Source organism: Ammodytes marinus (assembly GCF_949987685.1).
Source record: "Ammodytes marinus genome assembly, chromosome: 3".
Lineage (NCBI taxonomy): Eukaryota > Metazoa > Chordata > Actinopteri > Uranoscopiformes > Ammodytidae > Ammodytes > Ammodytes marinus.
The window spans coordinates 16,713,308-16,729,197 of record NC_137232.1 but is presented as its reverse complement, the minus strand read 5'-3'; the positions used below and the strand labels follow the sequence as shown (position 1 = coordinate 16,729,197).

At 42.3% G+C, this 15,890-nt stretch overlaps 1 protein-coding gene across 1 annotated transcript in view; it reads left to right on the top strand.

The window, feature by feature from the left end:
* The window catches only part of stard13b (StAR related lipid transfer domain containing 13b), a gene marked incomplete at its 5' end in the record, with an annotated part of 57,692 nt that overhangs the window by 10,138 nt on the left and 31,664 nt on the right, over positions 1-15,890 (top strand). The window contains one exon of the mRNA XM_080053522.1: positions 2,715-2,748. Within this exon, the coding sequence (XP_079909648.1) occupies positions 2,715-2,748 (34 nt within the window). The remainder of the gene's footprint in view (positions 1-2,714; positions 2,749-15,890) is intronic.

The window sequence follows — 15,890 nt, the reverse complement described above, 5'->3', positions numbered from 1 at the left end:
AGTGTCGTATTTGACAATGAATCTGTTTAAATGTGAAGATTTGCTGCTTATCATTGGACCATTAGTTGGATAAGACGAGCAATGTGAAATCATAATCTTGGAAAATGTAGGTTTTCAATATTTTATAAAAAAATGTAGACAAATGTTGATTTACTTTTATTATTATTTGAATTAACCAAAGCGATTAATCATTAATGGAAATAATTAGTTGCAGACCCAGCAGTATTTACATTTCTAGTAGTTATCTTGAACTTGCTCTTCAGCACAATGTCTGGTGGAGTTAAGCTGTATAATGTGTTCCTTTATGTGGATAGAGACGTATTTGGGTTGACGATTCCTGCTTTTAATTGGTGTTGACAGAGACGGGCAGGGCAGGGGATACGCTGCTCCATCATTGGGACTGACCGGTCATCTTAACTGCCCTGTTGACTCTCAGGCACGCTGTCATTTGTGCTTGTGACAGCAGCTATCATTCACCCACACAGAGCTGTCACTCCATATAAACATCCTTGTTGGTGTGAGCAAAGGGAAGTTTATCCTCTGACAACAGCTCTGAAAGGGACTGTGTGCTGCTCCTATGTGGAGGATGTCACTTTTCCTGACCTGCAGCCTTTGACATGTGTCCACGTGTCTGACTGCAAATGGCCTGAACTAGGCCACTGTGTGATTAAAAGTGGGTCAGTCATCGCTCCAGATAGTCCAGGAAGGAATACTGTCTCTTTGCTGTTGAAAAAGAAAGAGAGAGAGAGAGAAAGTGATTTGATCATGGCTTTGCAGCCTTATCAAATGTGCACATCTCCACAGATTTTATTTCTAAAACTTGCTCCAGACTTGGGTCCTTGGAGGTTAACTTATCATGTCCATCGCGTTTACAGAAGACAATCATACCTCCATCTCTTCCGAGACACGTGTAGGATAGGATTTTGAAAGCACAAAGATAACTGCACATCAAAACCAGCCCTTTGAATTCTTTGAAATGTTTAGATATGTGTCGGAATTCTTCTCCACTCTGCCAAATCTCACAGTCAATAATGAGGGATGCATTAGTGGCTGCACCTCATAGTTTTCAGAGGCCCCCGCTCCCTCTCTTCCATGTTTAAACGGAGGTAAAAAAAAATACATGAGGGTGTAAGTCAAACTTTTATAACTGGCTATTCTTTAGGCTAAATTCCCCATAGATAATCGAGTGGTTGAGCCTGCTAACTCCCGAGTGCCATGGACAACCCTGGTGAGAAACCTGAGTGAAATATCTTGTCTGTGGGGCGCCCTTAGCTCAGTTGGTAGGGCGTCCCCCCCATGGGCCTCGGCCAGCAGCGGACTCGGGTTCGATTCCAGCCCGCGGTCGTTCTCTGCATGTCACTCCCCTCTCTGCCCCATTTCAACTCTGTCTCTACACTGTCAATAAAGCATAAAAAAATGCCAAAAACATATCTTAAAACAAACGATAAAAAAAGTCTTGTCTGTCGTTGCTTTTAAATGTTCTTCTTCATGGAATTTTTCTTTTTAAACATGGACTGCCAGGTGCCCGCTGTCTTCCGACCTCATTTGCAGCATGACCTAAACGTGTCTAAGACCGTGTAACAAAGACAGATTGAGCCCAAACAAAACCACCTGTCCCGTTTAATTCAGCCGCTCAGTTTTTTTTTGTGTGTTGTCAGGGCAAAGTGGCAGCCATATACAGTAGGTCTCTCATCCAGCCAAGTGCTCCTTTACACTCTGAGCGTCCCTGCTGCCATGACAACACTAGGGGGGCTGTGGCCCTCATGAGAAACACAGTGCAGGACATGCATATATGTTGATATATAAGTTTGAATCGGCGCTCTATGTGGGCTGGTTGCAAGTTGACCGTTATGGTGGAAGGATCAGCAGCAGTATCAGAAACAGAGTTAGGCTGGGAGTTTTTGCAGCTTTTTTTCTCTGTTAGGGGAGAACAGTGGAAACAGGACGAGCAAACAAGAGTGTAAATCAGGCCAGGGGGCACAGAGGGTGAAGAGAAGAGAGAGAGAGAGAGAGAGAGAGAGAGAGAGAGAGAGAGAGAGAGAGAGAGAGAGAGAGAGAGAGAGAGAGAGAGAGAGAGAGAGAGAGAGAGAGAGAGAGAGAGAGAGAGAGAGAGAGAGAGAGAGAGAGAGAGAGAGAGAGAGAGAGAGAGAGAGAGAGAGAGAGAGAGAGAGAGAGAGAGAGAGAGAGAGAGAGAGAGAGAGAGAGCAAGAGAATGGAGGCAATCCTGACTGGTTCAGATCAGGAAGACACTTTTTTCATTCTAGCAAGTTCGACAATCCTTTATCAACTTTCATCAGATTTATGCTTTTAAATCCTATATCCAAGGTAATTTATGCTGTATAATCACCTCTCTCCATTTCCTAACAACACCAATTTCCCAATAAAAACAAACAGTACCTGGCTGATTCAAATCTGTCATCTTTATCTTATTGTTTAAAGCTCCTGCTGTCGCCTTTTCATTTTTTTCATTGACTGATTTAGAACAAAACTGCACCAACAACACCCAATAATTGTGGATAGCTGGCTGAGATTAGCCTAGCATGCCTCTGTGGGTTTTCACAGCACACCAATTCAAATATATTTATCAGCTTTCAGACTGGAGTTATACAGCCAAACATCTCACATCTCATTCAGCTGAGAAACGTATTCGTGCAGTGCCTTTGTCATCGCACTGCAATTACTAATATGTTTTGTTTTTCCTCTTTTTCTACTAGATGTTCAATAAGATGACCAACACAGCAGCTGCAGGTAAGAAATCATTTCTCTTTGTGTGTGCCTTTTTGATACTACATGCTTACATTGCTCACTCAGATGTTAACATGATCACTGGAGCCAGTGTTGATTTCTGGTTCTAAATCCTTTGTTTAGATATCACCTCCCTCAAACATGTCATTCAGGTAGAGTGGAGTGTTCTGTAGACCTGAGATTGCCTGACAAACAGTCCAGAGGTCTTTCCCTTCTTCTTTACTCAGTGCATGCTGGGACAGCACCCAGTGACACAGGTTAAACAGGTAAAGACGGATGAGTTAATGACCACAGTAGCTTAACACAGTGTTTGCGATGAAATCAGGGTGCATATGTTTCTTTCTTATATCTTTTCGTTTTCACTCAAGAATAAATGAATCGTCGAATTAAGACAATGTTTTCTTATGGAAATGTATTAAGGGCGCCCTGAGTCCACGAATAGTTTGTGCTTTTCTGCTAAGATCAACTTAAAAGCTTGATCTTTTAGGGAAATCTGTTCATTGTCTATCTACACAGTCAATACAGTTGAAACAGTGCTCCGCTGCTGTCTGTCTGGCACATCATTAAAAAATCTCCCTGCAAGTTGATCCTGCCCCTGTGTCCTGGGCTTGCCTGGTCACATTGCACATTAAGGCCTCAGACATTGTTGACAAGACGGGCGGCCACAGGTGTCTCGAGAATGTCCAAGCGCGGGCTGTCTTATTTTTAAAAGGCCTTTCTATATGTTGGTCGCTTGGCGGGATGCTGTTAAAATTAGGCAGAGGGCCAGATCATTGTTTCTGTTTCTGCTGTGGAGGAAATATTTGACCCGGTGTATGTGTGATGTGGCCCTTCGGGGGCAGCTGTGGGATTAGGTGCCATTTTAAGGCTCAGGTTGCACTCTCACATCATGACCTTTGTTGTGCACGACGGCACCGCACAAGTGGACAAGTTATAGTCTTGGAAAAATTCCATGTCGCTCCAAATGCAGTTAACTAATGTGTGGTCTGCTGGTGTGTATGAGATATGCGCCGTGAGTGATGGTCATTCCTTCACTGTAACTCTTGGAAACCTGAGTGTGTGGGACCACCGTGAATCACATCAACAAGTTTGTCAACAGGGCTATGAATTTCTCTCGATATGCATTTATCATAACATTTCTCCACCATATGATTTTCATATAGCAAGCTGTGCACTGTATTCGACCACATGCTTTCTCTTTTAGGTGGTTTTCTTGGCCAGAGTAAATCATACCGGAGACAGCGTCACTGTCAACTTTATTTAGTCATCAAATGAATGAAAACAGCATATGGGTCCACTTGGAATCATATGTTAAAATGACTTAGAGAATGATAATGATGTAAAAAAGGCACAAAGCTGGCAGAGAGTCAGACACATTATGTCTGATATTCCCTGTTCGTATTGTACAGCTGGGCTGAGGAGACCTCTTTTATGACACGGATATGAGGTGGCCAGATGGTTCTCAGTATTCAACCATAACAACACTGTCCACCTCATTAAAATGACATTGTCCAGGAGAGGAACGCACATTCTTTGGGTCCGGATCCAAGATAGCAAAGCAGCAGTGAGGAAACCGTTGATTTTCTGTTTTATAATTGTGCAGTTACTTTTTATTGCTCTCGTCTGCACATGGTCAACAATACATTCATCAATTGCTAACTGAAAGAAAGCACTCTGGTTAACAATAACAAGCTATTGAAAATGCTTGTAATGAGTAAAGCCATTTGAAAAAGTAAATATAAATGAAACCAGAAACATGTATTTTACAAGCTCTTAATTTTTCTACAAGGAAAGTGACATTCTACTGCAAACATACCATTTTGCATTCCATTAAACATGATTGTGCATGTGCACATATTAATGCATAATGGGCCTGTTTGGATCGTCTGAGGTTAGTGTCTTGTCTTTATCAAAAAGTTGCGATAAAGTTGTAACATTTATATAACTTTTTTTCCGACACTTGAATCTTACCAGTGAAATCTTTGTGAAACTGAGATAATAAACAGATATTTCAAAAGTGGTTCAGGGGATTTCGAAACTCTTCTTGCTTGTTTTTTATTTATTGAAGATCATGTGCTGCGTTTATGGAAAATACACTAGACCTCTAAGCCCTCTTCTGTTGCTGTTAGGTTTCTCCCGAGGCGTAAAACAAAAACCCAGAGCTCCATCCTGAAACCGCATATGGATGTGCTCAGAGAAGATTTGCTCTATGGAGGGGGGAGAAAAAACTTAATCCTCCCTCTCAAATGTTTATTTTCAGAAGGCATTACTCAACGTTTTATAGAGCATTTTTTCAGGTCTTGAGTATATGATGGGCCAAAAGTGCCTTATTCCCTCTCACACAATGTCATTTGTATGGAAATCTATTCCCTGCAGTCTCTTTAATTGCAGTGTGGAAATTAATGGCTTCCTCTGGTGAGAGGAGGCGGCTATGTTCATCCTCAAAATCCCACTGCCTTAACTGAAATTAATCATACAATTAAGGAATCCATAGTGGAAACGCATCGCTGAAATGCTCCACATCCAGCCAGGTTTGTGTCAGATACAGTACAGATAAGGAGAAGGAAGCAGCAGTGCATCCATCTGGCCTTAAAACGTTTGTTTGTAATGGATGTGGTTATGATTTTGAACACAGGTCATTTGCTGAATATAGTTAACTGTTGAAATAAAAATTGCAGTGGAGAGACTAGACAAACATTAAGATTGACAGGGTCCAAGGAGTAGCAATTGTGCAGAACTCAGTGACTTTGAACTCACATAATAAATTAAATTGAATGTGCTTTGTGATGATAAAGCAGCACCTTCCCAATTGCCAGTCTTAAGGGAAAATGACACAAGTGGGGCTTTAAACATTGCTCTAGAAACTGTCAAGGCCAGAGCTTCCCACTCTGCCACCAAGCTTTCAAACCGTGTGTACGTTTACACAGATCCTCTCTCTATCTCTGAATGAATATGCTAATCTACTTTAAATGTGGAAATATCCTGCCACTAATTATAAGAAAAAAACAAAGAGGGAACTCTGTGAATCCCCCCAGAGACTTCTTTCTGTTTGTAAGGAGAGTTAACGTAAAGCCCTATGTCTGCCTCACATGTTGGTGTGAATGACTCCCAGAGAAAAGCTGTGGAAAAAAAGGGGATGTGTCGAGTGTCTTAAACCAAACTAAAGCATTTCCCCCTACATGCTGATGGATTCTCCAAATACAGCCTTATTGATTCTGATGTCAGGCCTTGGCAGTGAGAGGAGCTCATTTGGCGGGCTGCTCCGAGGCTGTGAAAGGAAGATGAAATAAATGAGTGTGGAATGTGAATCCAGAGAAATGTGTGACTCTGGTATCCTTTGGCAGCAAATGTTTAGAATGAAATAACAATGGTATTTGTGTGTGTATTCATTTGGGGTTTGGCAACATCGCTGGGGATGATGATCTGGCTTTAATGTCATTTTAACACTGTGCTGATCACAGGCTAAATGATTGGTGCCTACAGCGCTTTCACATGCTTTACCTTGAATTATCTGTCGATGAAGTTTGAACCTCTGTAGATATTTTTTTATGGCGTATTTTTATCTAAAGTGGGCATCCATGTTGAAGTTCTCCCTTTTTGCTTTTCTGGTTTTCTCCTTGCTGCTTTCCATTTTATTTATTCATGTTAAACATATATAATAAAGTTATTTGTCATAAATAGTTTTAGCATTGTACTTGATGAAGGCAAGGCAAGTTTATTTATATAGCACAATTCAGACACAGGGCAATTGGAAGTGCTATACAGGGCCATACTAATACATAAAAAAATATAGAAAGCTATCAAAATCACCAGTGCAGCTATATATGAAGCACACCTCGGTGTTGTTATATAATGTCCACTTAATGCATTACAGCAGTGTTGTCTCCTGTGTTTTCTGACTCAGTGCGTGTTCCTCAGCTGTTCTCTGAGGCCTTCTGTCTCACCCAGGGTCACTGCATGCTGGTGGAGGCTGACAGACAGCTGCACTCTCTCTATCTCTCTTTCTCTCTCTCTCTGTCTCCGGAGGCCTGTTAGCGACCACAATATACACGTAACTAGAGCTTCATAGCAACAAATGAGAAAATTTGAAATAGCCTGACACCTACGTAGTTGTATTAAGAACGCGTTTAACAAGACATGGGGGGCTGGCAGGGGCAAATATTGAAATCTTATGTTACATTGTATTGTTTAGATCGTTATGCAACATTATTAACTCTGTTCCTATTCACTGGTCTCTATTGGATTCTGACCTAAGTGTTTTCATTATGCAATCTTTTGTTGTTGTGACAGAAAAGGTCCAAACTTAGCTATGTATGTGTCACATAGCCTCCAACGGCAGGCCATGGGGTTTTTAAAGGAATAGATCATTTTGGAAGAATCGTACTATTGTTTCCCTTGAATGCCCGGGAAACAATGTGGATTAGCTTGAGTGTACAGATGTGGAAGAGACACATGTGACATAGACAAGACAAGAGACATGTCGTTGAATCTGTCTTGTGTTGTGCAACCAGAAAACGTATGGCCATAAAGCGGCTTCGGTACGGAGAAGAAAAAGTAACATAGCACATTTTTTTTTCCACCTTTGAATATGGCCAAGCATTTTCATCTGTTCTTTTGGCTATTCAAATACAGACCTGGACATTGTGAAACGCCTTGATTTAAAGCATATGCAGGAATATCAATTTTCATGGGATTGTACCATTATTTTTCGCTCCCTGTCTATCCGTTGCGCAACAGGTGCCAGATCAGTGACATCATGCGCTAAGTTTATAAGCGAGTCGTCATTTGTAGATGCAGCTCAGCAGCCTATAAAGGGTGCTGCTGGCAGGACGAGTTCATGAAAAATTCCTCACATGGAAAGATGGAAAATGAATTGTGGTTTCCTGAGAGCAGAGGCCCGCTCGGCCGTTAGACAGGGAAAAGGGAGGGGGGGGGGGCTGGTAGTATTTCTAGACTTTTCTTTGTATATACAGGGTCATTTGTCAAGGTTGCGAAAACATTAGAGAAACTATTTGGTTAACCCGCTCCCAAAATCTTTGAACGTTTTTATTGCAATTTTAACATTTTCATTGCAATTATTGCAGCGATCAGACATAAAATAGCACATCATACCCTTTCACAATGCCTTCAAGGCCCTTGTGCTGAATGAGATCACCATGTTCAACGTATCAAACATTCAATCATGTTCAGGCATAATTAATGGCCAAGTATAAATCATCTGTTCAGACCCTGTCATGTTGTGTAGTGTGTGTTCATAGTCAGTTTTATGTTCTTCAGTGAAAGGAAACGGCTTTATTGTTCTGATCCCAATTATAGCCAAACTGCCAATTAGAACGACAAGCAGTTAATAAATCTTTCGGGGGGAAAACTTTCTCAGAAAACGACCAAGGTGAGAGTGTGTTTCTGTGTGCGGTGGTGTGTGTGTGTATATGTCTTGAGGAATTTAGGCCTGGGCTTTGTAAACTGAGTGGAAGGAGACATGGGCAGCCGTGTCAGGATGCAGGACAGGCACCACTCGGTGTGTGTGTGTGTGTGTGTGTGTGTGTGTGTGTGTGTGTGTGTGTGTGTGTGTGTGTGTGTGTGTGTGTGTGTGTGTGTGTGTGTGTGTGTGTGTGTGTGTGTGTGTGTGTGTGTGTGTGTGTGTGTGTGTGTGTGTGTGTGTGTGTGTGTGTGTGTGTGTGTGTGTGTGTGTGTGTGTGTGTGTGTGTGTGTGTGTGTGTGTGTGTGTGTGTGTGTGTGTGTGTGTGTGTGTGTGTGTGTGTGTGTGTGTGTGTGTGTGTGTGTGTGTGTGTGTGTGTGTGTGTGTGTGTGCAGCAACACAAAAAACTAACAGGTTGGTCCAGCACTCAGCTGCCAACTTAGAAGAAAGGCAGAAACAGGATTTAGGAAGTAATGAGCCAGGAAGGGCCACACTACTTCAGAGCCCCGCATCAGGATGTAGCGACTTAACAGTCAACAGGCTATCTCCTTTGTGTGTGAATGTGCGCACGCTTGTGTGCCGGTGTACACCTTTCCTATGAATGCTCCCCACTTTTCTGTAAATGAATCTAAACAATCACTCCTTTCTCATCATCCAAAGCCTTATCAAGTCTGGTCTGGTGGTGCACTTTGTAGTTCCTTCGTTCTTCTGCACACACACACACACACACACACGCACACACACACACACACACACACACATACATACATACACAAAGACACACACATACATACACAAAGACACACACACATACACACACACACACACACACACACATACATACATACACAAAGACACACACACACACACACACACACACACACACACACATACATACATACACAAAGACACACACACACACACACACACACACACACACACACACACACACACACACACACACACACACAGAGTTTTCCAAGCAAAGAACATTTCCGCAAGGTCGGTTTCGATACAGTAACCACATTGGCTCTGTCACTGGCCTCCCATATTTCCCACATAAACCACAGAGATTCCAGATGTTGCAGGGAGGCTAAATGTCTGCGCCTCCGACGGGGCCTGCAGCCCTTCGCCTCCCATCCTCGGGTTGGCCAAGCACGTGGCACGGCTCAACTCTGTGTCATTCTGCTACGGAAGCAAGGCCGCGGGTAACCATGCTACTGGAGCTTTATATGGCTGTGTGCTTCCACCTGTACCCAGATAACAAAGAAAAACACAGCACAATCTTAAAAGAGGCTCTGTCCCGGGGCAGTGTAGCAGTGTAGCGGCTTTCTTGTGGTTTTCAGACCTGATTAAACAATTGGCTCAGTAATCAAGAGCAATAGGCGGCAGAGCAGACTTCCTGCATCCTCCCTGGCGCAGCGGCTTAAAAAGTTAAGGGCCCAGCAGGACCTGTTTGTGTCTCAGCTTGAAAACAATACCTGCACTGTACTTCCAGCTTATGGTGCACGGGCTGATGAGTTGAGCAGAATGCTTGGACAAGGTGGCTACAGTCCACACATGCGTAAATTATAAAACTGATCATGTTCAACGTTCTTATTTTTTTATTGGAATGGAGGCAAAAAATCTAATTGAATTCCCTTTTTTCTTGCTCAGCTTTGTAAGCATGTTGTTTAAGAACACTTCAGACATATGGTACAGTTTGGGTTCTATTAAGCAGACATTTTTCGTATGACTCGACGTTAGTATTTTGATAATCATTTGAAGCATCTTGAGACCTTTTGGAGGCAAAATCGTAATAATTTCCAATAGGACTAAATTATATGTGAGTCATTTGTCGTAGCAGGGGAGGCTACAAGACCAAATGTGTAATCTTAAGCAGCTGCCATTTTCTCCTTTTCGGTCTTTGTCAAACTCTTAACTCCAGTTTCTCTCCTGGGACCACACTCATCTTGAACTATAAACATGGACTTCCTGTTTGAATTTGTTTGGTGAAGGCTAATGTAACGCTACAGTACGTCATGAGATGTAATTCATCCTGTCAGACCTATTTATAGGCGATTGCTGTGAAGGTGCCCGCAGAGCTCAACTCCCCCATTTTCCATCACAAGAAAAAGTTGATGGAAAATCTGTCCCTGGTGACAAAAAGACACTTGAAACCGTCTTGAAAATAACTTAAAAATCAGTAAAACATGAGCTAATTTTGAGAGAAGAGTGAAGTGGAGGGAGTGGGAGTGATTGAGTGAGAAATGTACCTCTGTGATTAGATCCTCATTGCTCTAATAGGAACCAGGTGCGGGACAGTGGTGTAAATGTTTTCCCATGCATTTTTGCAGGCAATGCGGCCTCAACAGATTTCGACCTGACAGCATTACATGCTTTGTCATTCAATGAAACAATAGCCACGTACGCTTGTCATGGCAGTTTTACATTCTTCAAGCCTCTTCATACAAAACTTTGACCCCGGCAAGCTCTCACTTCTATAGACATTTCTCAATATTTTATTATTGTCAACGTATACTTAGTGTTGTAGTCTTTCAAGTTATGTAACAAACTGCTGCAGCCGGAAGATTTGGATAGACACAATGGGCGAGTCGTGAAGATGTTTATATATTTTCATCTCTAGTTTGAGAAGAAATGTGACGTGATTAATCATCAGTGGGAATGAATGATTCTCAAAAGAACTATCGGCCACTAAAGGAAGAAACTCCGGTGTTACATCAGTCGAGTTTCCCCTAAGAAAACAGAATTAGTGGCGACTTTTAATGGATTGGGACCAAAGTCGGCTCCTCCTTCCCTCAACCCCATAATCTAAACCCAGATATACACCACATGTGTGGCTCCTCTGGAAAAATGAACTCGACTTGGGAATATATGGTCAGGAAATTTATAGCACATGCCTGGGAAGAGCCCTCAGGGGCCGGGGGTGTAGGTGGGAGGGGGAGATATACCCCCCCCCCCCTGCTCCCCAAGCCTTGTTTCCATTAGGCTGGGAAGAGAAGAGCAGGCTCCCAGACTGTTCAAGGAGGGCCTGGTGTTAGACCTCCAGGCCGACAAGATGACCCAATCGCTGAGGAGAAAATCCGCTTCTTCTCCTACATCTGGGATTTTCCCACTGCAGCCATGAGGCAGCATTCCACATCAGTCACCAGACACGGCACACACACACACAGCACACACACACACACACACACACACACACACACACACACACACACACACACACACACACACACACACACACACACACACACACACACACACACACACACACACACACACACACACACACACACACACGCACACACAGCACACACACACACACACACACACACACACACACACACACACAAACCCTGACTTTGTATACAAATGACTATGTGTGTGTGTGTTTATCTGTATGTGTTTATGAAAGAGAGAGGGGGCGGGAGAGAGATTGGACAAAAACCAGCCCAGAAAATTTGCCAGTCTTTCAGGGAAAGTGGGAAAACGATCGCTTTTCTAAAAAAAAAAAAAAAAAAAACGCTGCCCGGCCAAAACAAACAAGTGGGGTGAGTCAGTGAAGAGAAAACATTCTCAAGCTGATTGATGCTTCCTCTCCTTGCATCTGCTTTTACTTCCACTGCCAATGACCAAGTCATCGTCTAGCCACAATGATAACCGCTTACGACAATGCTTATTGGACAAGGTTTTCCTTTTCTTTTTTTCTCTTTTTTTTTACCAAGATAGCAGAAGCAGGACGGTGGGCTGTGTTTACCTCTGTGCTGATTCATGTGGAGAACCACGTCACTGCTCTCCCTCCATCACTTTCACTGTCAGAGCCTGTCAGGGCCGGCTTTGTCCGTCTGTCCATTCCTGCCCTGTCACTCAACAGGCCTGGAGATTGATGCCTTGTGTACAACTTTGACAGCTAGTGCACTCATTCATTATCCTCTTTCTCAACAAATGTCAACCCATATCAACCCAAGGATTAGTCAATGATGAACACATGATGTTTTTAAAGATTGTCTTTGGGTTTTTTTATGAAAATGTTTTTCCAATCTGTTGTATTTGTAAGTGAATGCCTTCCATTTTGTAGGGAAAAGACAACTTGTGTCATCTTGAATTATCGATGAATTTATTGTGTGTTTTGTGTTAAGTTGGCGGTACATGTGTGTTAAATGTCAGTCTTTTTTCTCTGTGAGCTTTGTAGTTTGCATGACCAGCTGAAAACGAGGTCGGTGGTTGACTCGGCCTGACCCTGGCCCTTCCTGAAAAGCCACTAGGATCAAATGAAACAGGTTCTCTAGAGCAAGCGTGTGTGTGAGTGTGAGTTTGTGTGCGTGTGTGTGTGTGTGTTAGTGTGTGTGTGTGTGTGTGTGTGTGTGCGTGCTTGCGTACAGCGCTTTAAATAGCAACATGCTGATCACCAGTGAACAGATATACCCACCCCCCTCTGACCCACGCTGGACCTTAAAGGCATCAAAATAGTTTTGCTTATTTTTATCATTCCTTTGATTTGTCTAAACCTATTGAACACTGATGGCACATTCAGGTAGATCCAAACAGAGATTAAAAGATGTCACACTCTTGAAAATTATTTAAACTGTGAATGAGCCGTAAGGTATGATCTTTGATGTTTCTGTTTAGCAGAAAATTAATTCTCAACTTGAAATATGGCCTTTATATATATATTCTTCCTGACCGCACATCATTTGAGTCTTGACAACCAATGGAAAACAGAGCCAGCCCTTCATTAATATTCCCCCCTCAGCTGCACGCTCTTCGTGCGCTCAGATATCTCACTGTTTGACCTTGTAATAATCTGTATATCACCCGTCCCTGCGCGGTGGCAAATGGGGTTTAAAATGAAGTAATGTTAGCTGAGCCTTATATAAAGAGGGCAAACTGAGGTCAAGGGAGATTTGTTCATTCGAGGAACTGTCAATCTTCTGCCACTCCAACCTGGTTGGCCACTCACTCAGACTTTAAATGGTATTAAACTTATTCATGCAATGATCCCAGACGCTGAACAAGAAATGACTACAGCTGATATGATACGCTACCATGGATACACAATACTAGGACTCATAGGAATTAAATAATGATGGTAAAATGATAGCTTTACAGAGAGGAACTCATCATGTTTATTCTAATCTTCACACACTGAGGTGTTCTTTGGAATCTGCGGTGTAGGATATTGTGACAACAAAAGTAAATGGTGCTGAAACTGAACCCGTGTTATTGTTGAAGGGCTGACCTACTCTAACCTACCTGGGGACAACTCACTTCACTTTTGACGATTAAGATTTTGAAAAATACTAGACAACATCCTCCTTATGGGTAATAGTGAATAAATCTATGTTTCAGTAGCATCAAGAGAACAAAAATATAGCATTATTGTAATCTTGCAGTCATTATTCTTTAACTTTATTGTTCTTTTGGCAATGACACTGAAGTGAGAGACAGGACTAGAGAAAGTGATTGCTCAGTTTTAAATGGTGTTACTTGAGAGCAGTGTGTGTTTGTAGTGGTGGTGGTGGGGTGTTGAGTGGTCTGCAGCTTGTGATGCCTTCAGGTGCTCTACGTTAAGTTCCATATCCTACTTCGAAATCCTATGCTGGAGTTGTCGGTTGAAAAAAAGGGACCAAATTATCGCCGTATATTTGAGACTTTGTTCAGTGATTGTTTTATTCTAGTAATTATGGGCTTAAGAGCTGGGTTGTATATCCTACATCAAAGGATTGTAACATAGTCTCAGCTGTAGTCTCAAGGATATGGTTTGATATTGTAGCCGAAGTATTTATATCTTTCGAAATTAACATAAAACAATAAACATAGTGTGTGTGTGTGTGTGTGTCTGTGTGTGTGTGTGTGTGTGTGGGGGGGGGGGGGTAACATTCACATGGTTTTCAGGAGAGTTTTGTTGGGAGGATCATATGTGCTCAGCCTCAGCTTGTAATTCCCATTTTTCCCGCAGCACTTGAAGGTAACAAGGCTCTGCACCGCTCGTAGCGCGGCGTGAATCTCCTCTCACACACATACAGGATCACGCACACACACACACATACACACACATCTGGTGTGAAGTGTGAAAGTCTGTCCTGGTGCTTTACTATCACTCTTCTACTGTTACTCCTTTTATTGATTTGCGTTTCTTACTGAGAGGAATACATGCTTTTCCCACCTTTACAATGTTGACAACTTTGTTTGAAAACTGGGCACCAAAGTCAAGTTTGCTGCTGTAGTAGATGAAAAGTTATTACCGGGTAAAAGAAGAGAGGATTTTTTTTGCCGGAGACTAACGGGTTTGCGTGGGACGAGGAGGATTGAGTTATTATGCACGAGTGGAGGATTTGCGATGACATCTAGACGAAACTCAGCGAGACTGAAGCTCCGGCGGTCTTTCAGCGAGCAGCTGCGGAACTCCACATCCAAAGCCTGGGATTTACTCTGGAGGAATGTCAGAGAGCGGAGACTGGCAGGTCAGTTAGCCGGCTGAGGGGAGACCCTCGCCCGCTGAAAGAGTGGAGTGTGGAGGGGGTAGTCTACCACTACTGCAAACACATCTAATTTGATCACAATTATTCATGCTGTGCATTCATAGTCATCCAACAGGGTGCACAAAGGAGTATTTCAAGAACGCAAAAATATTTTTTTTAGAAATAGGTAAGCTTTTAATTTGTTTCTGTATTTCTTTTCTGGTAACACTAGCTTACGTTAAATCGGTTGCTATGGTGCAGTGCATAATCATACAAATCTGGCAATGTTTGATCAATGTGCAGCATGTGATCTAATGCATTAAAAAAATTAAATGTGAAACTTGTTCTATTCTCATCACGAGTGGAGGTTGTAGGCTAAACTGTTGAGCCAAGGGAACTGAAATCCCACCGATTTTAACTACTCCGACTGAATATTAAAATGAATGTAGAACTTTATGAAAACGTGGAGGAAATCCTTGGCCTTGTGGTATTGGACTGTGTTCATCTTAAACAGCCAACTTTGCCCGCTACAAATGACTACAGGTCTGGTACGGCCACAGAGGGGCGCTGATGGGTCATTTTTGCACTGTGAAATGGAAAGTAGTCTACTTGACAGATATATAGGCCAGAGTGGACACAGTATTTGATGTGTTGTGCAAATGTACCCACATGCTCATAAAGCACCTCAATCGTTCTTCTTCATGTTCTTTCTTGCTTTCATTCCTTCTATCTATCTATCTATCTATCTATCTATCTATCTATCTATCTATCTATCTATCTATCTATCTATCTATCTATCTATCTATCTATCTATCTATCTATCTATCTATCTATCTATCTATCTATCTATCTATCATATTTGCTATAAAGCATTTCTTGTCATTCATTTTCACTTTCAATTAGTGTACAGTTTATGTGATGTATTGGGGTGGACACTGTTGCAGCTGCTTTTCGGCCTCTCTTCTTTCTTTAAAATTGGACCCAAGTAGTTTCCTAGAGCAATGGGACCAAAATGGTCAATGCATATGTGCTTTAACCTCTTAAAAAGCACCTGTCTCTTGAGGAGAGACACATTGTGCTGCCAAGCATTGTTCAGGCACACTGAACTTTATGGTCCAATATTTATCTCCATATAGGAAAGATATTCCTTCAAAGCATCTCAAGAGGGTAAAAATATTATATATTTGACATGTTATATAGTGCGGGGAGAAAAAAACTATAAGAGAAACATTGAAGATTTAGAGGTGACGTCTGGTGCAGTGATT